General features: G+C 41.5%; 1 protein-coding gene across 2 annotated transcripts; it reads right to left on the bottom strand.

Annotated features, from left to right (window-relative positions):
- Window positions 1-669: 669 nt before the first annotated feature.
- Window positions 670-26290, bottom strand: LOC142582296 (succinate dehydrogenase cytochrome b560 subunit, mitochondrial-like). Of its 2 annotated transcripts, XM_075691847.1 has the most exons (7): window positions 26143-26290; window positions 25305-25367; window positions 22878-22988; window positions 20834-20895; window positions 10217-10380; window positions 5224-5370; window positions 670-2306 (listed from the first exon to the last, which is right to left on the bottom strand). In XM_075691847.1, the coding sequence occupies exons 1-6, from the start codon at window positions 26157-26159 to the stop codon at window positions 5266-5268; spliced, it is 522 nt and encodes a 173-aa protein (XP_075547962.1). In that variant the 5' UTR covers window positions 26160-26290; the 3' UTR covers window positions 670-2306; window positions 5224-5265. The 2 variants fall into 2 exon arrangements, with proteins under 2 accessions (XP_075547962.1, XP_075547961.1); XM_075691846.1 differs by having other exon boundaries at window positions 670-5370.
- Between the last annotated feature and the right edge of the window lie 353 nt (window positions 26291-26643).

Raw genomic sequence — 26643 nt, 5'->3', positions numbered from 1 at the left:
GTGTCTGATAAAGGAATTAAATCTCAGGAAGCGTTCCGGAGAACAGTGACTAATACATACTCATACTCAGCAGCCTATGCTCCAGAGGCTACTCAAGTAGTGTGGTCGTAAAAGTCTCACTCTAAGCATTTAGCAGTGCAGTTGTTTTCGATCCGCAACACTTTCCACAGAATAACTGCACTTCACTTATTACAACTAAAACTTGTAGACATAAAGTTACATCAAATCACATATTACTTATGCACATTTGTGCTGCCAGTATTCGACAGTGTATTTTGATAACAAGTGTAAGCGGTGCACCATGGCAGCTGGTCACAGAAATGCATCATTAAGCTCACCCAGTGGTAAATAGTTTAAGATCTGCGCTGCCTTCCGTGTAATAATTGTCATATTTTGCAAACTACAGGCTTCAGACTTCATCTTACACCAAATTGCATGACACATACCTGTAAATCTTTTATGCGACACACTATTTTTGCTGTGAATGCAAGCAGTGAGAAAAGTCTCCCTAGCCTTTTTAGCATTGCCTACTATGTAGAAAATGGAGTGTATTTCAGTCATAGGGAATTGCTGACCTCCATAAAGGGGGCATTGAGTTGAGGATCGTCGGTGAATATATGGGAATAACTTGTGCAGTTCAAGTTGCAACACCATTTGCCCAGCAGCAAATTTGCACATCATTATATCTTTATTTATAAGCGCTACACAATTCCCTCTTTAATACAAGCCACCAAAATGAGCAAAATCTCCAATACGTATGCACACAAAAGAGGTTTACAACAAGGAAATGGATAGAAACTAGGACCTTAATGTTGCCACGTGTTGTTTTAATTAACTCTCTCTATAAAAATGCTGCTGACTTTGCATATGTCTACACACGCAGGTTCTGTCACTTCTCACATTTCGTTCAGCTGCACAAGCAACAAAGAACAATTGTAACATAAATTTGTGTTAACTTCATCCACAACATCCAAAGACTTCTCAAACTACAGCATTGCACGCAATCGCATACATGAGCTACACAGCAGTGTGGTTGGTAGTTGCTGGAGGTGTCCTTGCACGAGCGAAACTCAATTAGGCAGAAGGGGAAAGTGGTGAGGATGACAGGATGACAACACAGCTACTGTTTGATGGAATTGACAGCAGCAATAGTAATGAGAGCGATGGTAACACTGGCCCTTAGCGCTTCAGAGCTTGGCGGTGCCTATTTGTTTGGACAGCTGGTAATGGCTTTGAGCACAGAGTAACATTGACAAAAGCAACAACTCCATACCTGCCGGCCCACCCGGATTTTTCGTAATGTTTACAAATTTGCGTGCATTTCACGATTTTGCAGATGCTGCATGAAGTATTATAAAAAATAAATTCTGTTGAAAATATTTTGCTCATTGCTCTTTGAACTTTCCATTGAAAGTCTTATAGTGAAAGGACACCAGGGGGTACTTGCTTCGTGAATGATTATACAGACAAGTTCCTAAAGCAACAGCAAAAATGTCAGATTCCCTGAAAAAGTTACCATGATCTAAAAGCAATGTTTTCCTTGTTAGTATCTGCTGTTGCAAGTTTGCTGCTGCTTGTTATTTGTGTCTATGGGTAAATGGTTGTTAATAAAGTTTGTATGTGTACCTCGAACAGCATGAGTTTAGAGTAAGCTTTCTACAAAAAACAAAAAATCATGCTTCAACAACAACGAAAAAACTGATTCTGTGAAAAGGCACCTTTCAGCTCTATATAGTTGGAGTTAAATTTATCTGAGCCACAGATATGCAGAAATATCCCTGATATTTATTGATAAAGTAATCACGTAACGTTCACAAACTGACTGCACTATTCTCATTCCTATGAAATGAGTGTCAACGGTGCCGGCAGGTATGAATAATAAGGGTCAGAAAAATCTGTTGGCAACTGCATTTCATTCTTTTGAAGTTAATTTTGCCCTAAACTGTACGCAAATGAAAATTAGTAAAATTAGTGGTGTCGTTACAACTGATAACAGCCTAAAAATTGGGCATCTTACAATAAACTCATAACAGTTGCCAGATGTGCAAGATATTTAAAAAATTTTTCAATGAAGGCTTGTTTCTAAAGCATATTGTCTGATAGGTGTTATACGTGCACTGTAAGGCCTACGCTCTTCATGAAGTCCATGAATTTTAGGAATTGTGTTGTGTGAAAACTGCTTTTGTACATTCAGCCATCGTAGCTAGACGTAGCACTGCAGTGGAGGCCGACTTGCAGGAGATGGGAGCATTCCGGTTGTAAAGGTGGACAATTCCATACTAAGTGGCAGGCGTCTGCTTCCATCACTGGAAAGGGACAGTTTGTGCATGCTGCATCTTGTGGAAGGTGTGGCCAATTCCAAATAGATATGGTAGCCGGTGTAGAGGCCACCTTGGCATGCAGCCTCGTGAAAACAATTTTCTCCACCCTAGTAAATTGACAAAAGAGGGTGCAGACACACTAGGAGAAAACATCGATGCACATCAATGCACTTCCTTTTACTGTACATGGCTAAAGTAAACAACAAAGTTTGGGTCAGTAAAGGCATGATAAAGTTCAATAATACCCCTGCCACACAAGAAAATGTAATGCATTTGCACCAAATGACAACTGTATATGTCACTAGTTTGCCGCTATGTGGGAATATTTAATGTCAATAGATGAAAGTGACATCTGTGATCGCTTGCAATCATTTGCAATGAGTTCAGGAAACTCATTCAAATATGTTGCAGAACGTGTGAATGCTCACCACCAAAAAGCGCCAAGAAACGTACAGGATCAGCAAAAACAGCACAACAGAATGAATATTTACTAATTTAATAGCAATGATCTATATTTTGTAAGATACAAAATTGCTGTGCATTTGATCTCATAAGCAAGAGACAGCACACCTGTGCATTCATTGTGCTACCAGATGTGCCCCTTGGTTTCAGTGATAAATTAACTAGTAATTTGATTCATACCTGGCTCTAGCCTTGATCTGATTATGAGGCATGCCGTACATGAGCATTTTTGCATTCCACTCCCATCAAAATGCAGTCGCCGCGGCCAAAATCAAACTTGTGACCTTGCGCTAAGCAGCACAACACCACAGCCACTGAAGTACTACAGCGAATAACATAAATACCTAAATTAATTTGAATAAAGAGGAACCTTTTGCACACACATGGGGACATTTTTCCAGCATTTTATTCTTTCACACATTGCTCTCCCCATATTAAGCAACTAGTATTAAATCTTGCCATGCGACGTTGCAGGAGCTCAATGTTATTTGATTGCCAAACAAGACAGAGGATCACATGGAGACTATTATTTATCTATAATGTTCGAAGAACGATATTGCTGGAGCCAACACTTTGAGAGGGGAACATTTTGACATCCCTTGTTTGTCTACTATTGATTACTAAAGTTACTATTTCTATAGCAAATATGGACACTCTCGGTGAACTTTTGCCACTGCCACAATGTTCTATAGAAAGTCTAAGAGCGATAAAATTATACCGCGCCATGTGTGCCGTATGCTGTGAGTGCAAGGAAAAGCATGCGAGGGTGAGCCAAGAAACATGGTGGCTTAATGCACTCTGTTTTCCCACACTCCCAATGATGGAGGCCACGCAATCATCCATGCACTAGAAGAGGAGGGCGTGCATCGCCTTTTTTAGGCAGGCTGTGCATGGCTGTTCGCACAGTTGAGTGCATATGCAGCCCATGCACCTTATCTTGAACGTACCGTATTTACTCAAATTTAACGCGCTCTTTCTTTCCAATAAAACGGGTCCAAAAATTGCGCGCGCGCTAGGATCGAGTATGACATTAAATCTGCATTACCATATCTCCAATGGCATTTCCAAATGGCCGCCTCACACGCGTTTTAAGCCTAGCTGCCGTAGCTTCCTGCATGTGCTGTAATATGTGTGCTTAGGTTAGTGCATCGTCTGTCTTCCCAGTTTTCCCGTTGCCCAAGTTTGCTCTATCAGCATGGAAGTGCCGACTGCAAAGACATGCTGAGTTCATCATGATGCCGCAATTAAAAAGAAAGTGATAAGATGTGCGGAGGCGGACCGAAATGCGGCCACATTACGGGCGTTCGGAGTTCCCGAAACTTGCGCGCGGGACTGGCGCAAGCAGAAGCTTTATACTCTGACGGCTCCTATGTACGGCATGGCTGTGCGGTCCCTATCTTGAAAGCGATCTGCAATGGAGACAGAGTCTACGCATCTAGGCGCACTGTGCTGTGGTTCTCGACGGTTAGTTCGCACTGAAGGGAGAGACCGCACAAAGGTCAATTCGCTAGCTCCTGCTACCACACTTCCCCACTCTAGCGTTTTGATAGAGTTCCCGCAGTTATTGCGTGAGACGTGTTCATGCTTGCTTGTGTGCACATGACACCATGCTTGGCAATTTAGTTCATAAGCAAATGTTTAAAAATTTATACGGCAGATAAAACTACTACCCTTACTTTTCGTATAACTGTCTACTAATTTGCTATTGTAATCGATGCTTTGCCTTTTGGGCGAAACTGCGACTTTCTTTAATTATTGCAACTTTTGTGTATTGGGAGTAAATCTTTGTTTTTTCAAATGAGGGGAAGTTGTTTTCCAGTATGAAAGAATTAGGTGCGCAATACTGTAAAGGACTTTTCTTCTTTATTTTTTTTTAGGTCATGGCAAATGGCAGATGCGTGTTACAATCGAGAGCGCATTAGAATTGAGTAAATACGGTAATCTGCGGCAGCTGCAAAGGCTAAAGATGAGCCGAGATGCTGGTGGCTTCATGCACACTGTCTTTCCATGTGCCTAATGTTGGAGGTCACGTAATCTCAAGTTTCAGAGGTGCAGTGAAGCAAGTGTTTTCATCACTGTAGCATTGCGATAGCGACTGCTTATGGTCACTGAGTGAGCTCTGTTCATGTTTGCCTGTGCATGCATGACACCATGCTTGTTAATTTAATTAGTTGAGTGAATGTTTAGTGCAATTTATACGGCCAATAAAAATATGAACCTTACTTTGTGTAGCTGTCTAATTACTTTACCAATCGTTAATAATGCTACCCCTTTTGAGCAAAATTGAAACGTTTTTATGTATTGAATGCCATTAAATTTTCCAATCTGACAGGGGTATTAGAAACACATTTGTCATAGATATTGTACTAACACTCCCAGAGATCCTGACCAAGCACATTAAGAGTGTTAAAGTGTGCACGTCACTGGGCAAATTCATCACCTTGACCCTAGGTGCTCCAGTCCAGGTAGGTATAAGGCAGGTCTATTTGAGGGCCAAAACCACTGCTGCCACCAGACTGACGCCTATGATAAGATAGCCTGTTGCGTAGAGCTCCTTGAGGCTGAAGCCAAGACCCAAATCCCAGGCCTGCAAGCATGTACCAGCCGAAGTTTCATGTTCTGCATGTCGATGGTTATACACAACTGTACATAGAAATTTCATATGGGAAAGCATAGCACACACCAGGGGCGTAGCCAGGGGGGGGGCTTATGGGGCTTCAGCCCCACCCGAAACTTTTTCATGCTGTCCATGCATTGGTGACCAAAGGAACCCCTGGCGCCGGAAATCATTCTGGATTTTTTGTAGAATGTCTTTTTCACGCACGAAAAGACATTTCACTGCGAACATTGCGAACTCTGGCGGGATTTCGCGGCAGCGCCCATGCACCGGGAGTCACATAACGCAAGGAGCTCCGTCCGAGCAGTAAGTTTCAAGGGCGTTTTGATGGCGAACGGGCTCGCCGCGGGATCTCACGGAGGCCGCGGAATCTATGGAGTGCATGGATGTCAATTCCGAAACTTTGTTGGTATAAAGTTCTCAAACTTTTGATTTGAAAGGTGCATTGACATTTCCAAAGTTGTGCTTTAGATTTTCAATTGAGGAACTTCGTGGGCTTAATGTTGTTATAAACATTTGACGTCAAAGGTGCATTGACTTTTCTAAAGTCTTACACCGGACATACATGGAGACAAGAGAAATCAACACACTATCAGACAGTTGACAAAGCATGCAGCGACGTCCGATGAGACGAAGCGCTGTGATGGTTCATTTGTGCCGTCATGTCACAAAAAAAATATCAATACTTTTTTTTCACCTACGCCAAAGCATTCATGTCAAGATACTAAAGCCAGCCAAGGTTACTATGTTCTTATTTATTTTTTATACTATGACTTTTACTCACGAGGACACATTGAGCCTCTTCAATTTTCTTGTTCTCGCTACCAGCGGGCTGTCAGAGCCAGCCAGAGCGTATGCGGTTTTCTTGTGTTGCCCCGACCACCACGCGGCGCACTTCGGTGCGCGTTCGGTTTTCTCTAGTTGAGTGGATTTTCGCCTGGCAGAATTTTGACTCTTTCTGGCTGGCACACGAGAAAAAGAAACAATGGTCGCTCGCCACCATCACTGTTAGGACTCGATGGATTGCACCGTGTTCGCTTGAGCGCAATCTCTTCGGAAAATCTTGTCTCGCTGGTGAAGGACACCGAGCAGTGACGTATGGTTCTTGGTGGACCAAGCGTCTCACGTTTTCTTCGATATTCCTTCGGTAGGCACATTAGGTGCCCAAAGTAGGCATCCGATTGTGGCCAACATACTTTCTTTGCATTTTTTTCATTTCAGTGCCCCCGCCCCACAGAAGGAAGAAATACATTGTTGCGGCGCAGCGAATTGTCGCATGGTGAAAGTTCGATTTTGTTACTTCTTCTTTTGCGGAAAGTAATGGGCCAAGGGAGGCTTCACTTGACAGATACTCTTACTATATTAGTGCGATAGCAATAATATGGACACTCAAGGCGCATTCCTGCAGCCATCGTCACCCTCATGTTTCGCATAAAGTCCAAAGGCAATAACATCGTGACTGCGCGCCGCATGCTGTATATGTGAGTGAAAGCGTAGGGGGAGGGGGGGGGGTGTAATGGGTGAGCCGACGATGGTGGCTCAGCCTTGTGTGCGCAAAGATGAAAAGTGGGGAGCAAGCGCGCCACCTTCCGTCGCGCGCGATACATCGATGCAATGGGGCCGGGATTTAGAATTCTGTCAATCTATGATTGCGCAACATGTTTATTTGCCTTGTTTGACGCAATATATACACTGACTTTTTCATAGATACGTAGAATTATTGGAGACATAAACGTATATTTAAATATCTTGTTGCGAGGTTTTGCGTATGCATGCAATGAACTTTGCTTCCAGTGACACTTTTCTGCCCTTTATCAAGCTTTATCTTCGCGTTCGTCTATTCAATTGCATCTTCGGATTTTTAATGTGCAAGGGTGAGTCAAATGAAAGCGAGCCTACCCACCCCGCGCAATAATGTTTCGGTTCATTATCTGCGAGGCATGTGAGTAGCACACAGGCATTTACAGAAGTGACACACAAGGGTGAGGGTAAATGTTTCTTAATGCTCTCATACACTGGGTTCAACATGGTTGCGTGACGTAATAGACGCTCCAGAAGTTGAGCAGCGTGGTGCCATGAGGGTTTTGACAGCTGAAAGTGCTTCCCAAAAAGAAATCAGTCTCCGTATGGCTGCCGTGTATGTTGAACATTGCATTTGATTGGCCACTGTGAAACGTTGGAGAAAACGGTTCACAGAAGGACGTGAAAGTTACAAAAACGATCCAAGACCGGGCCAAAGCCATCGTGCAGTCACCCCTCACAAAATTGCAAAGGTTGATGAGCTGATTAGACAAGAACGGAGGATAAGCATAGATGAACTGGCAGAGCATGTGAAGTTCGGTTCACACCATAATTAATGAAAATCTTGGTTATCGGCTCTTGTGTGCGCAATGGATGCCCAAGATTTTGAACGACTGCCAGAAGCCAGAGAAGTTCGACGCTGCCTTTACTCATCAGATCCAGTATCACAATGAGGGTGATGACCTCTCGTCTGCAATTGTGATCAGGGACGAACCATGGTGCCCTACTACGAGCCTGAAACATGATGGCAAAGCTTACAGTGGAAACATTCGAATTCACTACCCCCAAAGAAAGCAAAGGCCGTCATTTCCGACAGAAAGGTGTTTTCAAGTCCTTTTTCGATCGTCAGGGGCCATTATTGATAGAATTTGCTAAATCTTGAGAGGCTATATTGTGAAACACCGGATTGGCGGCGTGTCATAATCAAGAACAAACGACGTGGAATATCGGCAAATGGGACCACCTTGTTCCACGACAATGCGCGTCCCCGTGTCGATGATGTGTTTAATACAAAACTGGCAAAGTTCAAGTGGGAAACGCTGCAACAACCGCCATGCAGCCAAAACCTGTCGCCTTTCGGCTTCCATATTTTGGGGCAATTGAAAAAAACAGCTCAAGGGAAACAGATTCGTGTCGGACGATGACGTGAAAGAGTCAGTTACAGGCTTTTTGAAGCAGCTACCAAAGGAGTTTTATGAGACTGGAATTACGCGACTCGTTAGTAGTGGGACAAATGTCTAAATGCTCATGGAGACTACTTTTAAATAAAGTATCCTGCTTTGTCATATTCTCCAATTGGCTCAATTTCATTTGACTCGGCCTCATATATTTTGCAATGTTCTTGCATTTTATCTGTGCTCTCTGTTGCGACTATAATTTCGGTGCAATCACTCAAAATACACGACCGGTGACAGCTGCTCCTGCGCAATGCATTGGAACAAAGGACAGCGTCATTGAGGTTTTTTCCTGGCCGTTGCATATGTACAAAAATGCAAACATGGTTCTTGAATGACAAACTTTAATTAAAATATTTCTCAACCAATTCATTTCACGTCCTTTACATTTTTTATATTGGCGGCATGCACTACTTTGCTAGTTTCGAACTGATATATAGTTGTAAAGTTCGTGCGATATTTTCTTTACTTATTTAATAGACAACAACATGGAAGCATTGTTATCAGTTATTTCGGGTACAATTTTTGGGACATACGAGTACACTCTTTCACGAAAAAATACATATTGCACTTGTTTTGACAGTGCGTAGCATTCTAGAATTTGTTTGCAGCATCTTTGACAATGACAATGCAGTTATTATTCATGTATTTGATCCCTCGAGAAGTTGTTTAAGAGGAAGCTTTAGCTCGCGCCCAGCTCCGACGCGGCCTATTTAAATACATGTAAAATGCAGAAATGCTTTTCTCAGATAATCCCTGGATCGCTTTTAATGCAATTTGTTGCATTTGAGAGAGAAAGTTAAATTCTAGTCTCTGTTGGAAGCAAAATTTCAATTTAGTACTTGAATTTTGTTTAATATATTTCAAATTTGAAAGTTCGAAAAAAATAGAAGCACGACGTTTACAAACTAACAGCTCTGCAGCAAAAACAGATATCGCGGTTCTTTCAACGGCATCTATAATAACAGTCAAAGTGGACAAATTTGGTATGTCAATTTGTATCTTGCGTGAACTGCTTACGTTGTGTACAAAGATTTAGCAAAAGCTGCATTTCCATTATACTAAATTTTTTTAGATTCTGTGTAACACCTCAATTTTTCCGCTGTAGATGTACTGTTAGATGCAATTAACAGAATTCTGATATCATTTTTCGTTGTTGAGTCAGAGTTTTAAACTTGATAGTTTCGTTTTCTGAAAATTTGTGATTTTGGCCAATTTTTAAAAAAGAATTGACAACCTAACTAAAAAATTCGAAACCAAAAGTCACTAGAATTTAAGTTTTTCTTTTAAATGCAACAAATGTCAAATTTGGTGCTGTGGTTTCCTAGAAAAACGAATTATCCTTTTACATGTATTTAAATAGGAGCACCCGAGCTAAAGCTTACTCTTACGGAGGAGGCCGAGCCGCAATGTGAGCCCCCCCAGAACGAAATTTCTGGCTACGCCACTGGCACACACAGTCCCTTTCTTTGCAGTATAGCTTATACTGGTTTACATTCTGTTCTTAACATTCCCTTTTCTGTTAAGGATGTTAAAGCTTTAAATATGCAAATCATACTAGACATTCAGTGTAACTTGTTTCTGGTCCAACTAAGAGCAGACATATGAGCCACTAGACGGGCGTAGCTGCAAGTATGGCAGTTCTGAATACAAAATGCTGAACATATAAAAAGTCTCATCTTATGGCAAGATTTGAAAGGAATCGTGCCATCAGTCTTTCAAGAAACAGCATAGGGCTAGGCACCAAATTGCAACAAGAAGATTCCAGCATTTTATGGTCTTCCTTTAAGCTGGATGGTCTCGGAGGAAATCCTGACGTTTCACCATGACACACAACTCACCAGGTGGCGCATGCCATTGAAAGTGTGGTAGCAGAGGGCAAAGGCCAGGCCAAGCTTCACTGGGAAAGTGAGGATGGGTGAGATGTGCATGGCCTGCAGGGCCTCCACATAGTGCGGGAACTGGTGCGAGCACACAAATGGCATCACACCCATTCCATACAGGCCTGGGCACGAGAAACAGATACATTGTGGTCATAAAGTGAAGCTACTCGCACTTATAGCAAGTTCGTACTTTAAAGGGGCCCCGACATACTCTTTGAGCATGATAAACAAACTTGGTCGTACTATACTGTCATGAAAATCTGAGCCAAGTGTTAATTCTATACGTGCAGTTGGGATTTCATAATTTTTCTCTAAAGGCTGCTTGCCTTTTCCTTCAACTTTTTTAAACCTTGACTGCTTTTTCTTCCTTTATTTTTATGCAGAAGTAATCCGAACGGCTACTGAGTGAATTTCTTTGGTCAATACTACCAAGCAATGCCATTGGCAGAAATAATAGTCGAGAAATCTGATGATGATATTTATTGGCATCCCCTGTGAAACGGGGATAGCCTGAGCTAATCTGTTTTACTACATCTGTCGCAGACTGACATTTAGCTTCTCTCCTTGATCTTCCCTTCATTAAAGCATTTATCTATATCTTCTACAGTTACCTAAGCCTGCAACGACTCTAGATCTATTAATCTATTCCCTGGCTTTTTTCCCACCAATACTCTAAACTCCTGTTTATCTTGATCGCTAACCAGTTACTGCTTTCATCTGTTTTGAATCACAGCACTTCTGGAAGGTGGACTTTCCTCATAGTTCTTGCTGGGTGAATGTCTTGGCATTCCATTTCTATGTACTTAGTCGTCTTCAGAATTTTGTTGCTGCAGAAACATACCTTATCGTGCTGTAAATAATTTGCTTTGGTACGTTTTTGTCCTCAGGCAGCATGCCTCTAATTTATTTTTTGCCAATTTTGTAAATCTCCATGGACATTTTTGTTTCCATACCTTGCACCCAGTTTACCGTCCCAGTTTCTTTAAATTTATTTTTGTTTACTCCCAGTTGTTTATTTGAACTTTGAGTTACCTTCTACTTGGTTGCCAACTATTTTTACCGCTTCCTCCATTCTGTGTCCACACTATTGAGGTGCAGCTATTCGTGTACTTTAGGCAGTCATTTCTTTTCATCTGTGTTCTTGAGTGTTTCTTCAAAACTAATTTTGCCCACTGCTTCTCAGGTTTCAAAAGAGGCCCAACCTATGTCGCCCTGCACAGCCTCGTTTGCGGTTTTACTGTGGGCCCCCAATGACAGTCGGCCACCAACCTTTAGTTATTTTCCAACCCTGACAAGATCTTCTATCTTAAGCACAAAATGGCATTTGCGAATGCTAGGCTTTGCACCATTACGTCTTAACAATCCCAATTCCTCGCACCACCTCATATTTATTGTAGTCCCAGAGTGCTCTATGCTTTATTATAGCTGCATTCTACTTCCCCTAGTACTTCCTCAGATTACTATGGTGGATGTTTGACTAGGTCTTTACTTCATTTATGTATACACCCAGGTATTTATATTGCTTGACTGTTGGTACAACTTGCTGTTGAACTGATACCATGCCATTATCCATGTCTTCATTAAATATCATAATTCACAATTTCTCTGAACTAAAATTAAGGCCAATGTCTTTTCGTTGTCACATGTATTTGCAAGCCTCTGTAAACCTCCTAATAACACTCTGTCATCTGTATCCATCACCAAGAGGGAGCTTTTGCTTGGGGGCGCCTATCTAAATACATGGGAAAGCAGAAATTGTTTTTCTAGACAATCACTGCACCAAATTTGACGAGGTTTGCTGTATATAAAAGAAAAAGTTAATATACAGTGACAGTTGGAAGCAGATCTTTTATTTAGGCCGTCAAAAAATGTTCAGGAATCTCAGACACGACAACTAGGCATACCAGATGCATACCACCTGGCTTGGCACTACATGGCTTGTAGACGGCAGAAATTACATGCGCAACCTAATAAATCGAGTGATGACTCTGACGTGCAAGACATTCGGCAAATGTTAAAGACAATTAATGGAAAGCTTGACAAGCTGTTGCCACTCCGGGGGGTTGTTGAGGGCATTGAAGACACATTACAATTTCTGGGCAAACAGTACGATGAACTGCAACAATGAACGGAGCGAAATGAAAATGAGATCAAGGAACTAAAATGCAGAACCAAAAGACTTGAAAAAAAAAAAGAGAGTGACGACGATTGACGTCACTCTCATTCTGAAGAAGAAAACCTGCGTCATTCTCACTCTGAAGAAGAAAACCTGCTCGAAAAGCTATACGAAGTAGCCGTGCAGCTCGAAGTTCCACAGCTCTCGGAAAATGACGTTGTTTCAGTTCACCAGCTGCAGTCAAAAAAAGAAAAGATACCGGGCATAACCTGTCGCATCGCGAAACATGCTGATAGGGACTGCTGGTGGAAAAGCAGAAAGAAGTTGCGCGAATCGAAAGACGATGTATTCCTGCTTGAAAATGTGACAAAAAGGACCCATGATCTACTCTTTAAAACAAAGATATGGGCAAAGTGAGCGATCTACAAATATGTGTGGCATAGCAACAGCCGCATTCTTGTCCGAAAAAACGACGGTGAACGCGCAGTGGCTGTTTCTACCGCAAGGGATATTGATAAGTTCGTTTAAAAACAGTTCTTGATAACGATGACTTGTGCAAGTGAGGAGATTTACACACTGCCGTAAGTATTCAGTCAGCATTTAGGTAAATTTCTGCAATCCTTTAAATGCATTCATCTGAACATCCTCTCAGTTTCAAATAAAAGAAAATGACCTGTGCTGGTTTTTTAAACAGCCAGGGCAATCATTTGATACGATACTGTTAACAGAAACATGGTCAATGAACAATACAGACATTTTCCGTAACCCCAAATTACAGTACCTTCTACTTAAATCGATCACACTCTCGCATATGCGGAGCATTCATCCTGGTAAAGGAAAAATTTGAGTGTGACTTACTGCCCAAACTCTCCACAACAAATGACTATGAAGTTCTAGCAATAAAAATGCAAAACACTGTTATTATAGTATGTTATCGCCTTCCCAATGGCAGCGTTAGCAATTTTTTTCATAAATTAGAAGAAATCTTTGAGTGTGTTAATAAAAATTGGCTTTATTTAATTTACGCCGGGGACATTAACATTATTACGATGAAAAACGATTCCCAAGCTCTACAATTAGATATTTTACTGAAAATGAATGGTTTAGTGAATGCAATTAACTTACCCACTAGAGTTTCTGAAAATTCATTATCTTTAATTGAAATTTTTTTCACAAATATCACCCATGAAAAAGTTAAGATGGGTGTATTTGCCTATGGCCTCAGCAACCACTTGCCTATACAGTATTTAATTGCGCCAAAGGGCACGTACTGGAAAAGGTAACGCAGTCAATGCACCAGAAGCAAAAAATAGCCCCCCCCCCCCCCCACAATTTGTCTGTATTTCGGGAACAAATAGAGGATGCCTGTTGGGAAGATGTATATAAATTCAATGAAGCAAATGGGGCCTATGAAAAATTTATTCATATTGTGAAATCGATATATGAATCTAGCTTTCCCTCAGTGCGCGTTAAGCCAAGCAAAGAAATGTGGAAACCATGGATTAACTTTGAGCTTCTCAGACGAATTGCGCATAAACATTTTCTCTATGGCAAGTTTATTTCAACTAAAGGTATAGAATTATTCGGCCAATTTAAAGTGGCCATAATCGCCTAGATAAAGATATAAAAAAGTTAGGCGAGAATATTTTGCAAATTTCTTTGCAACTGCTGCTGGATGCTCTGAGATTATGTGGAAAAGGCTCAACTCTGTATTAAGGCATCATCTGCCTATCAGTAAAGTTCTTAAATAAGATATTAATGGCAGAGAATTATCTGGGAAGCAGCTTGCAGATACGTTTAATACATATTTCGCAAGCGCAGGCAATAAGCCTATGCTACCAAATAATATATATATATATATATATATATATATATTATTAATAATATTATATAAATAATACCTACCAGTAATATTCCAGTTAATAACAACACTATTTTCCTTAAACCTGTGGATGAAAATGAAGTAAGCCACATAATTGAAGAATCTAAACAACAGCAGTGCGAAAGATATTGACTGGTTACAGATAAAACCTTTAAAATGCGTTGTTGATATTCTGGCTCCACGCATTGCATATATTTTCAACCTCTGTCTCAGTCAGGCTATTTTTCCTAGTAAAATGCAAGAACTTCGCATTAGTGTCCTAAATAAAAAAAGGTGACAGGAATGGCATGAGCAACTATCGTCCAATATCGATCTTCCCTATGCTCTCAAAGGTACTTGAAAAAAAAAAAATTTTGATCGGTTTATGGATTTTGAGCAAAAACAAACTTCTAATTGAATGCCAATTTGGCTTTTGCGAAGGCCTCAGCATGGAGTGTGCCTTACTTGCTCAGAAAGAGTTAATTTCAAGGGCAATTGATGAGGGACAGCTAGTTCTGGGGCTGTTTGTAGATTTTACAAAAGCATTTGATTGTGTAAATCATTCACTTCTCATTAGGAAACTCCTATGTTATGGCTATTGCGGGAAGGCTGCATCCCTCATCACATGTTATCTAGAACACTGCAAGCAAAGGGTCGGTATTAATGATGAACCCTCTAGTCCACTGCCCGTTTCTTGTGGCGTGCCACAAGGCAGTATTTTGGGCCCTTTCCTCTTTAGTTTATATATTGGTGATATCATTAGTATCAGTATCAAGGCAAACTATATAATTTATGCCGATGATACTAGCATATTCCTGATAACAAAGTCGGCGAATTAATTATTTCAGGAAGCAAATTTAATCCTTAAAATATTACATGAATGGACATGCAAAAATAGCCTTAGTATAAACCCAAACAAAACAAAAGCAATAGTTTTGCGGAGTAAAAATAAGAACATAATAATTAACAAGCCGATATTGCTAAATTTAACGCCTATCGATATTGTTCCATGTTTTAGAACTTTAGGCATTATCTTCCAAGAAAACTTAACATGGGATACGCATGTAAATTCCGTGACAACAAAATTATCTCAAACAATTGGGCTTATTTACCATAACCGTCATATACTGCCAACAAAAATAATGAAGCTGATTTTCAACACACTGTTTCTTTCTAGTCTAAACTACTGTCACTTAGTTTGGGCTACTACCACACAGGGAAATTTGGAAAAACTGCAAAAAAATTCTTACGAGTTGTAGGAAACATTCCAAAATATGTTCATATATGTGAATTTGTTAAAAAATACAATATAATGCCAATTGCCAGTATGTACGATTATCAGCTCTGTAGAGCATACAACAAGAAATAAAAAATGGAGTCAGCTTTCTAAGAACACTATCGGATTTAAAAATCAATGTTAAAACATATACGACAAGGAACAGAGAGTTTTGGAAAGTAGAAACCGTTAGAACGACATACGGACAACAAACTCTTCGTAACAACCTGCCAAGGCTACTAAACAGATTACACAACGAAACCAATGGATTGGAAAATAGATCTTTTCCAGCTCTGTATAGTTATTTTTGCCTGCATTAGATTGTTTCCCTGGCTTTTGAAAATTTTTCCTTATTGAAACTAACGAGTCCCATTGTATACATTATATTTTTGGTTTTTCTTTTGTTTAGTTTGTATGAGAAATGTTATTGTTACGGCTTCTGTTTTGATTATATCTTTTTTGCCCTCGTGTTTCGAACAGTCGCGATACCATTATGCCTGTCATTGATTTCTTGTCCTTATTGGTTGATGTTTTTTACTATGCCCTGTTCTTTTTGCACATTTTTTTCTTCATTTGCTTCGCATGGTTCGCAATGCTCAATTTTGTATAAATGGCATTTCTAAACAATGATGTACTGCCTTTGTGTTTGCTAACACCGCGCAAATGCCAATGCGGGGGCCTGCGGCTTCGTCAAGCTGTCCATGTGGCAGCTTTTTCTGCGTGTCCCTCGTGTCATGTACTGATGCAAATAAACATCATTGTCATTGTCAATTATTTAATAAATATTGTTGAAAATTGCACATTTCAGAATCGAAGCTATCACACTTACAACTCAACTCAACGATGAAAAATTATACAACAATTCTGTACATTGCATTTAAAGGTACATATAATGTATAACAGATGTCTTTCATGGCAAATTTTTTCTGAACACCATCAGTCAATGAAATCAACTGCCACAACAAACTGAATTTATTCTAGGTTTTTACGTGCCAAAACTATGATTTGATTATGAGGTACAAATTAGTGGGGGACTCCGGATTAATTTTGGCCATCAGGAGATTGTTAACATGCCCCCAATGCATGAGAGACTGGCGTTTTTTTGCATTTCACCCCCATTGAAATGCGGCTGCTGTGGACGGGATTTGGTCCTGTGACCTCGTGCTTAGCAGTGCACCATAGCTGCTAAGCCACCACTGCGGTTACCACAACAAATTACTGAATGCTGAACTGAAGCGTCATTTTGAGCTCTGTTGGATGTTTAACGGCATGTGCGGTTATTTTATGTTGGTGTATAATGGTGTGTGTGATAGTTTGTTTGATTCATACCAGCTTCATGCTAACACTATGTATTCTTCCCCTCTTCAATAATGCCTTCGGGCGCTGCAGGTATTTCAAATAAATGAAGAAGTAAAAGAATAATTCATTAAGTAAGTATATAAATAATTAAATATATAAATAATCTAAAGCAGGTAAAATTGATGTATTATACAGCCCTCTTAAGTGTACTTGTAGCGCCCACCGATGCCACTATGTACAGACACTAAAGGTCGGCACTACAAAAGATGAAAATAAAGGTGGGTGTCGCATGCTTGTGGTGCAAGCATGGCATGTGGTAGTCCATTCTAACAGCCTGCTACGCTGGTCCTCTGGTTCTGGCACTCCGCTGCAACCCATCGGTTTCTGGCATACTGTTATTATGTGAATACGACAAAGCCCTCCATAACAGTGTAACAATTTCACCTAAGCTGTGAACTTATATATAAAATTTGCCCACTTTAGGTGCTCTAATGGATGCAATTTGCAGGAAGGTGATATCTGTTTTTGATGCAGAAAGACAAATTTGTAAACTTTGGTTTAAAACTTTTTAAACCTACATTTAAAGAAAGGTAATTGCAAAAAAAAAAATACAGGCCATAAATCAAAATTCCACCAGTCGCTAGAATTAAACTTTATTTCTCAAATGCAACAAATTTAATTAAAATAAGCAATGGGGTTATCTCAGAAAAGTATTTCTGTGCTTTACATTACATGTATTAGAAGAGGCAGCATAGGAGTTGGGCTCGAGCTAGAGCGTCCTCTTAAAAGGTGGTTGCCTCATCTGGCAGCAGAGAACTATACCACTGTGATACTACAGCCAATGAGATAGGCTGCACAGGGGAGAGTTGTGCCACATGATATTCACATCATGTTGACACAAGAAGCTCAATGGGCTGAACTCAAATCTGTGCAGCACAAAGCATGTAGAAGAAAGCCACTAATGCAATGTAATACATAGCAGCATTTGATTGTAAATAGCTTTGTTAATAGAAACAATTCACTAAGTGATACCTTTCAATACAAGTCATACCTTTTTGAAGAGAGTGCTGCAAGACCCCTTTTATGGGTACTAAAGACAAACATTAAGTCAAGCTAAAGTTAAGGATTATTGTTTCAAGGTGTACAAAGTGTCACATTCAGTGAGAACAAAGCCTTGGTATGCAAGATAATGACATTAGCATCCGAGAGGATTGGGTGCAAGTTTCTATAACACATACCATTCATAATCAGTAAATTTACGTCAACCTCAGATAATAGTTTTTGTCAGTCTATATACGTATTAATGGAATACAAGAAACATGGATGTGAGAAGCAGCACAAGTGATACTACCTTGGGATGCCGAGTTAAGCCATACTGCACAGAACTATTACAGTATCAATTCTAGCAATGACGGATCATGCATTGCTTAGTTGCTGATGTTGAGATGCTGGCAGCAACAGAGCCATATAGCTGCTGTTCTCCTTTTACAAGTCATGCAACTCCAGAAGTTTCTAATGCATTGTGGTAAAAGGAAAAAAGAACTGCAAGATGTTGCTACCACAGCTGCTGTCACCACTAACTTCCGTTATATTCTGTAAATGGCAGTGCACATATGTGAGGCTAAATGAAAAAGACAATTTTCACATGACATCTTTATCTCCACAGAGGAAGAACAACGCATATTACTTTTCCACATATTCCTCCTGCATGGCAACACACTTTTGTTATCATGCAGACAGCTTCTGTATCCCGTCTGCAAAACAGGTGTTTGGTTTCTCACAAAGCCATGTCTGCACCACTTGCTGGGCCTCGTCAGCTGACCTGAACCGATAGCCATGCAGCGCCTACTTCAAAGGGCATCTGTAGCATCTATGATGCATATCAGACCACAGCTACATGCAATTGTAGCGAGTATGTGTAACATTTACTTTGTGCATGACAGGGCTTGACTAAATGCTCGCACTCATATGCTCCAGTCTGAGCGTGCTACATGGTGCGGACTGGCTTTGTCCTTCACCAGCTTGACTGTTGGATAGTAGCCACAACCAACTTGTGCATTTTGAAGTGTATCAATAGCTCAATACGAAGTCTGTCTGCCAATACGAAGTCTGCCAAGGAGTTAGCGCAAGCTGGCAAGCGCGTGTGTGGTCTGACCTTAACCTTGTGGGATCTCTCCTCCCGTGCTCTTGGGACAGAGGAACGACAACACAGTAGTGCAAACAATCACAAGGGCATTTATTGCACCTTTCATAAATCAATGCCTGCTAGCCGAGCTGCTATCCACAAAACATGCCGATGGGCGCGCGACAAATCTAGAAGTCTGACTCACCGCGACCGGAAGCGAGCGAATATGTTCGCCCCATGCTGGATCCCAAGGCCTGGTCGTTCGCGTGTATGGTCACGCGAATCGTGGCGCGTTCGAGGGCGGCCACGCGAGGCGGTCTCGCAGAAGCATGGGTCGGCGCGCACGCGGGATACGTCCCCGCCGCGCGCCGACCCGCCGGGCAAGAGGGTCGCTGCACGTGCGGCACGGCCGTCCCGCTTCCTGTCTCGAACCCAACAGCCCGAGCGCCTTGACTCCCGAAGCCCGAGTAACCCCGCAGCGGCGCGACGCTCGCGCCATCTCTCGCACCGCGCTTGTACCACTCCAACCGCTGCGGGCGAAGCCGCCCTGCAGGAGACGAGCCATGCGGGAAAACTAGATCTCAGGGGAGGCGTGAGAGTCACGCATCCCCACAACCTTCACATGGTTCGAGGCTATTTGAGTGTCTAGAACTATTCCAAATTAGCAGGACCCCATGGCTATGACACCAATATGCAGGGTGGCCAAAGTTAAATTCCTACATGGGTGGCCGCAGCTGAGCGTGAGCAGACGATGATAGTCAGCTTCTTCCAGAAGTATGTAATTGTTATAGAAATTCAAAAGCAGATTTTCGCTTATTGCAGCCTGTTTATTAAACTGCATCAATGAATATATACAGTGACTGCTGGAAGAAGTGCACTGATCCAAACACCCTTCTTGATTGATGACCCCCCCCCCAGCTGCATCCGCATATGGCCCGCCATATTACGAAATAAAGCAGCTTGAAAAGAGCAAGGAGCAGGCTTATGTTGAAGAGAGAGCATTTAAGAAAAAGGAGACTCCATGCTCCACTTGCGAGCTCCATGTGCCACGCACGACTGCAAAATTTGGCTGATATGTTCACAGCAGCCTATGCTATCCGCAGACTGCTTTTTGCCAAGCCCGGAGGTGGTTCAGTACCCCTTTAAGAGCTTTCCTTGATGTTTGTGCAAATGTAATGGTAATGATGCAAATGCTGGTGCACAATGACCCATATACTATGCACGCATGCATGCATGCATGCATGCATACATGCATACATACATAAATACATACATACATACATACAATGTTTACGCAAATGTAGTGAAATGATGGTAAATGTTTGGTAAACACAATGACGTAAATGTTTTGATGTAGCTGCAACAACTTTTTCAAAGCGACATGCACAAATGTGCAATAAATTAGTGTGGTAGTATGCAGGGTAGTATAGTGGGTGATTGGCTTGGGTCAACTTGGCAAGATAGCAGCGAGCAGTAAAAAAGTCAAAGAGGCAAAGAAAGATTCCAAAGAGCACTCTAAGTTGTTTTTTAACTTGTTAGAAAATGCTGCTAGCCCGATTTTATTAAACTTTCCTTCAGAAGATTTCACTGGTGCTGCGTGTTCACACTGCTCCACTGGTGTTTTTTTTGGAGAGTGTGGCACCCTCTCTGTGTAGGTCTCCAACTCAAAGGTGGCACTGGTGCTAAGGAGAGTATAACATTAGAAATAGTCCCCACACCTATGCAACAACTCCCATTAATTTTGGGCAGTTTGAAATGCAGAAGGATTGTGCAACATCTTAAGCCTTCAATTTTCTCAGTGATTAAAACATTCTGAAACAATAAAGAATTCACCATCTCCTTTAGAGCTGCTCAAGAGAGATCAGACAGCCCTGCTCTAGCTTTGAAAAACCACTCACACATTGTCATGCCAATGCCAGTGGTCCTGTGTATCAGTGAAGGCACCCATGACATTTGCGGCCTGCAAATCAAATAAAATTGTACTTCACATTTGCTGGATCACCACCTATAATTAAAGAAAGAAGCATACAAATACTCCTCCATATATCAAGGGCAGAATCCCAAAGCCTTTCATTCCTAAGCCCTGTTTGTCATTGGCCGGTCACCTTCGCTAATAATATATCCAGCATCAGGATTGACCATAAATTTTTGTTGCAAAGAATTCTAGCATAAGAAACTTTTGTGGATATGGCCTCAGTTATGTAAAAGTGCCTTAAGCCATCCAAATTTGGCTCTACAAGCACATTTCAGGAATAGCATGCAGGTGAGCAACCATATAAATCTGAAAGCCTTAAAAAAACCTTAAAAGAATTTCACTTTTATACAGGGTATCTTACTATAAACATCCAATAGTCATTTTCATAAGCAATTTATCCTAATCTCACAATGTTCAGATGATTATTAATAAAGTGCTAAAAAAAGTAAGATATGTAAGTCTAACAATTCCAACTGCTACAAAAAATACTAAGCTGTATAAGAAAAATTGCTAATTCAATCCATACTAGAATATGCATCAGCGCATTGCCTTCTTACTGACAGTACAGCATCAACATTTCTTTATAGGGTTGCATAGATGACAAGGACATCAGAAATGTCCTTATCTATGCAAAACTATAAAAAAATGTTGATGCTGTACTGTCAGTAAGAAGGCAATGTGCTTTATGCGCCACGTGTACAAGATACTTTTGACTTTCCCTTGCTGTTCCATCCTTCAACTTAGCACCTCTCTCAGCCCGTCATGAAATTGGTTCTCTGAGTTTATGCAAGATATCACTACTTCTTCATGTTGGCTTTTACATAACAAATAGTTATCTTTTGCTAAGCAGTCTTTGACCTGCATCTATCATGAACTTTACCTGAAAACGATTTTATGTTCAAAGTATTAAAATGTTTAATACAGTTCCTTCTTGCACACTACTATTGACGTTTAGAATTAGCTGGCAGTATCCGTTCAATTCCACGAAATTAGTTTCTCACCACACCTGATGCCAATGTAGCTTTGCAACCTTTTTTCTACTTTTTCATACAAGTCCCAATTTTGTTAGCTTGAAACATGCTTACAATTTTCTAAACATACCTTTGTAATCCTGCACTTTGTGCCCACTTCTGCAATAGTCCCTTCTGGGTTGAACTTATTATGTGTGCATATGTTAAAACTATTGGAACAGATTATGTGCCACCTTGGGAGAACTGTTTAGCCTTCTAAACCACCAAAACGAATTCTGGAAATAATGTACCAAGCTTTTCAATCTTTTTTTGATGTAGCCATAAAATTTCCTGTCATTCTGATTCTTAAAATATATTACTAGATTATTGATACTTTATAATGTGCTTTTTCCAGACTTCTACCACCTTCTAGTGTTGAAAATTGAACCAAAAGGCAATTACCGACCGTAACTTGTCTTTGGCGGTGGCAGCAGCAAAACATCGGGCTGAACGAAGTGTGACTCGTCATTGGCTACATTGGTACAACCTCCCATGATGAGTACAGATCAGGACTGGGGGTTGAGTTAAGGGTATGAACATACTACAGAAGCCAAGTCTACATTACAATCTTTCACCATTTCGTTTGTGGCTCTCGGTGCATATCAGCTATAAAAGTAAGAACAGTTCTAGCTAACCTAGAAGTACCTGTCACATGATCATTGCATTCACATCCAGCTATCCTGTTTGAAATACTACTTGGCTCAATATTGCCTTTGATATTGCATAAGCACATATACTCTAACACCAATGCATGCCAAATATTAAGTTGCTATGCAATGCTATCAACATGTGGGACAACTTTAGAGTAATTGAAAATGAGTGTGTCAGCAATTTTCTTCAGCTTAGATACATTACAGAAAATGCAAGAAGTTGACATACGTTCAAGGTGTTGCTATTATATGACTAATGCTGTTGCAATGAGACATGCCTGAAGAAAGAATCTGAACATTTCCTTACGCATAAATGCTCAGGTGAGGAGACAAAGGCCTCTCGAGCGACTTGTTCTTTTTGAAAAAGTGTTCTGTTGCTTCTGCCTGCTTGGGACTCATTGCTGACATGGGTGCCGAACTGGGAAAGAAAAAGATAAGACATACAACACAACCAGTAACTTTCTGTCAGTAGGACACAACAGTGAACGCATTGAGTTAACACAAGCTGCAGGTACCCCTCACAGGCTCACATCTTGAATGGGACAGGCAAAATTGGTTCGAATTATTGACGTCCGAATTCAATGTCCGCAGAATGACTGCTCCTACTGGAACTCCAATGCATGTGACTGCTGTCATCCACTGCCTATCCGTGCACCACCGTCCGCCAAGCTATTGACCTAGCGCTTATGACGACTTCATTTTCCTCTAGTCTTCCAAAACGTGAAACAGGACCAGACTTGTAGACAACAAATTGCATGCAATTCATTACTTGTGATTACTCATAAGCAATTTCATTTTTTGGTAGCTTTGTAACTGATTGATTACTTTTTACTTGGTAATGCTCACTGTAATTCAATTACTTTTTGGAGTAATGAATTACATGTAAGCAGTTACTTTACTGATAAGCAGCCAGAACTGGCCCTTATGCAATAAAACCCAATAACCGTCATCATGAGACAAGCTGTAACAGGTGACACAGCTTTCAGCCCTTGAATTTGGCAGAAATTACAGAACACCTGCAGTCTGCAATGCAGCATCCCAGCAAACGCGCATGTTCGGACAGACAGACCCGAGTGCTCAGTATTTGTTTCCCCATTTTAATGTTCCACCAGATGTTGGCAGACGATTTGAACTGATGTCAGACAATACTGCCTAGAAAGCATCTAAAAGTGATTTTTCCAGCTCTTCATTGGCCCTATAGTGAGAACGCCCTTTTGGAGCCCCAGCAAGAATGGAGCACTGTGCTTCATAGTGACCCAGGTACAATCATTGCATGATTGAGTAAAGTTCAAATCTCGCTTCTGGGTTCGTGGTTTGGACTCGGGCGTCACACAGAGAGTTGCTTCTCTATGCTGCCAGAGTGCCTAAATCGTGGTAGCGGGCCTGTGCTATACCTAGGAGTAGCACTAAGGTTACTAGCCGGCCCATGTCATTGTCCATCTCTTTTGCCGAAAGTTGTTTGTTAGTGAGGAGATGAGTTCAGGAAGTTGAAGGAAACGAATGGGTTTATTTTACATATCTACAACTAGCTCTATGGTTATGATAACCAGCTATATCTCAGCAGTCTACATGACTGCATCAAGGCAGACTACATGTAGGAGCACTTTACATGTCTGAGCTGAAAGGGCACCCAAGAGATCCGCTTTTAAGCAGTCGTTCTCTCTAGGTCGCCAGCAAGGGAACTTGATGACCTTGCCTTGACCAATTGGAATGGTCGAACTGTTATGTTTGCAGCATCCCGCTCATGATTCTGCACTATCCCGCCAGACTCCCCCTCTGATGTTGTGCCGTTGCTCCTACATATTGCTACGGAACAGCTGCCACAGTGTGGCTGCACTGAGGAGGACGAAGACGACGTGTGTGCCGGCTTGATACAGCGTCACCATTTCGGCCTCCGTGAGCTTCCCTGTAAATAAATTGTAAATAGTATTCTGCTTTAGCTTCACGTAACATTAATGTGCTGGAGGTGGACGTTCCCAGTACCCGTCATGGAGCTTCGCAGCGGTCGCAACAGCGACAATGCAACTTCGGCTCCTGCTGGCGGCACTTCATCTACGCAAGCATCTCCGCCTGCAGCAATGATGAGGTAATATGGAGGCACAGGTCTACGTTGTTCCCACAAAAGTTGTTAGACGTCGGCTCTTTTGCAGCAATTAGAGGAGCCAGGCCGTGATGGTCATTACCCATTTCACAGAATGGGTCAGTTGCAGACACCTAGAACAGACGTTGACCTCGCATGTTGACCTGCCATCATCTAGCCATAACAGCTGGAACGCTGGTCTTCTCAGCTGTCCTATGACCCTAGCATCCATTTGTAACAGTATAAAAACAGCTTTATGCCTAATTTGTTCGGATATTAGGTACAATACTGCTTTTCTTTTCAGCATGCACATAGAGCAAGTTTTCAATGGCACTGCCAGTGTATTCACAACAAGATCAGTGAAGAGATATGAAAACTTCGAAAGGCGGTTGTTTGTAAAAATAAACAATGTGTGAAGGGCTGCTGAGGACGCACTAAAAGAGCAAGCCCAGCTCGTTAATTTACTATGTTTGTGCAATGTTAATAAAAGTTCGGAGGAAAGTAAAAAAAGTAATCTATTTTTAAATTAAGTAATTGTAATCGGTTCCTTTTTTTTTTTCTGTAAATCTGCACAAGTGTGACTGCAACTACGAATAACACTGGCACCCAGAGTAACTATGGTAAGAACAATATCAATGCGAAAATCGGGCATACCATGCAGTGGGCAAAGCTGTCACTGGTCTCAAAAGTGACACAGCACTTGTTTTGTTGACAAACCTGAAATAAACGGAACCGAAGGATAGAGCTCTTAGATAGGACAATTGTTTGTACTACAACTTTTCTTACTTGCAGTTATGCAGTCGTAAGTGTTCACACACACGTAGACACAAAGATAATTGGGAGAAGTCGGGATTAACCTTGCCGTTCCATAGCCAAAGCGCTTAGTAAGCTGGACGGCGTGCTTTATGCTTCTGCCATTAAAACTACAGAACTTCTAACGGCAAAGTTCTAACTGTTCCTGCATAAGTCGCGGGTCGATTTTTTCACCACGATGATAGATTGAATTTTTTATAAATACTACTCAGGAGGTCACATGTAACCGGCAAACGGAGACCTCAGGAGAGCACCTGAGATTATAATAAAGGAGGCGGCGCAGGATCTCCAGGGCACCAAAGGGGTAGCCGGGGGATCAAAGCTGGAAGCAGTGCGGCCCGTGGGTTAATTGGGGCCTCAGCGAGCGCCAACCCACGGACCAGTCCGGGTTCCTTAATTTGGTGCCCTCGTTGCCGCTTTGGTGTAGGAGGCGCCGACAATAATGCGAAATAATGACATGTTGTTGCAACTAGTAAAAACACACGAATGAATAAATATAATTACGTACAGCCGCCAACATGTGACGCTAAGTTCATCACTACCGCGCACCGCGCATTCTGCAGCACCAGTCAGAACTTTGCCCCCAAGGGCAGCTTTCACGTTCGACACGCAGGAGGGCTTTCGTAACTACGAAACAACAGCACGGAAAAATTTTACCATACATAAGTTAAGCGCTTACCTGACTGCGTATGCCATGATAAATTGATAGTCACAGCTAAATGAAGTATTAAAAGCTGGATGAGAAGTTCGCAGAAACTAGCAGAAACAGACGGCTGCCTGAAGGAGATTGTTGGATTGGATCGGCTCGACATGAACTGCAGTTAACTTTAAACGGCTATGCCTCCATGCGCGCTGCTCCACGCATGCACTTATAAAAAAGTTTACGCCTTTTGAGGTGTATATCTGCCACACACTCTTAGAAAATTTTACATCCTTTGGGGCGTATCTTGTCCCACAACGATAATCGTCATCTGTCTTGCCCGCGTTTCCTTTCTTTAACGCTGCGAGCCAGGTACTTCCCAGTCACGAACGGCATGCACGTTATCAGTGTGACGCAGCATTCTCGACAGGAAAGTAGCGAGCGCCGAGTTTTCAGGAAAGGAAACGCAAGCAAGGCAGATGACGATTATCGTTGTGGGACAAATATACACCCCAAAGGGTGCAACTGTTTTAAGAGTGC

The sequence above is a fragment of the Dermacentor variabilis genome, chromosome 5 (genome assembly GCF_050947875.1).
Source record: "Dermacentor variabilis isolate Ectoservices chromosome 5, ASM5094787v1, whole genome shotgun sequence".
NCBI lineage: Eukaryota > Metazoa > Arthropoda > Arachnida > Ixodida > Ixodidae > Dermacentor > Dermacentor variabilis.
This window is presented reverse-complemented; position numbering and strand designations above follow the sequence as displayed.

Excerpts from the sequence above, each read along its gene's own strand:
- LOC142582296 (XM_075691846.1), bottom strand. Across the intron at positions 22,989-25,304 it reads ACAGCTTTGCCCACTGCATG|TTCGGCACCCATGTCAGCAA; the intron begins GTATGCCCGATT and ends TTTCTTTCCCAG. Across the intron at positions 10,381-20,833 it reads TGGCATTGGCATGACAATGT|GCCTGTATGGAATGGGTGTG; the intron begins GTGAGTGGTTTT and ends TCTCGTGCCCAG.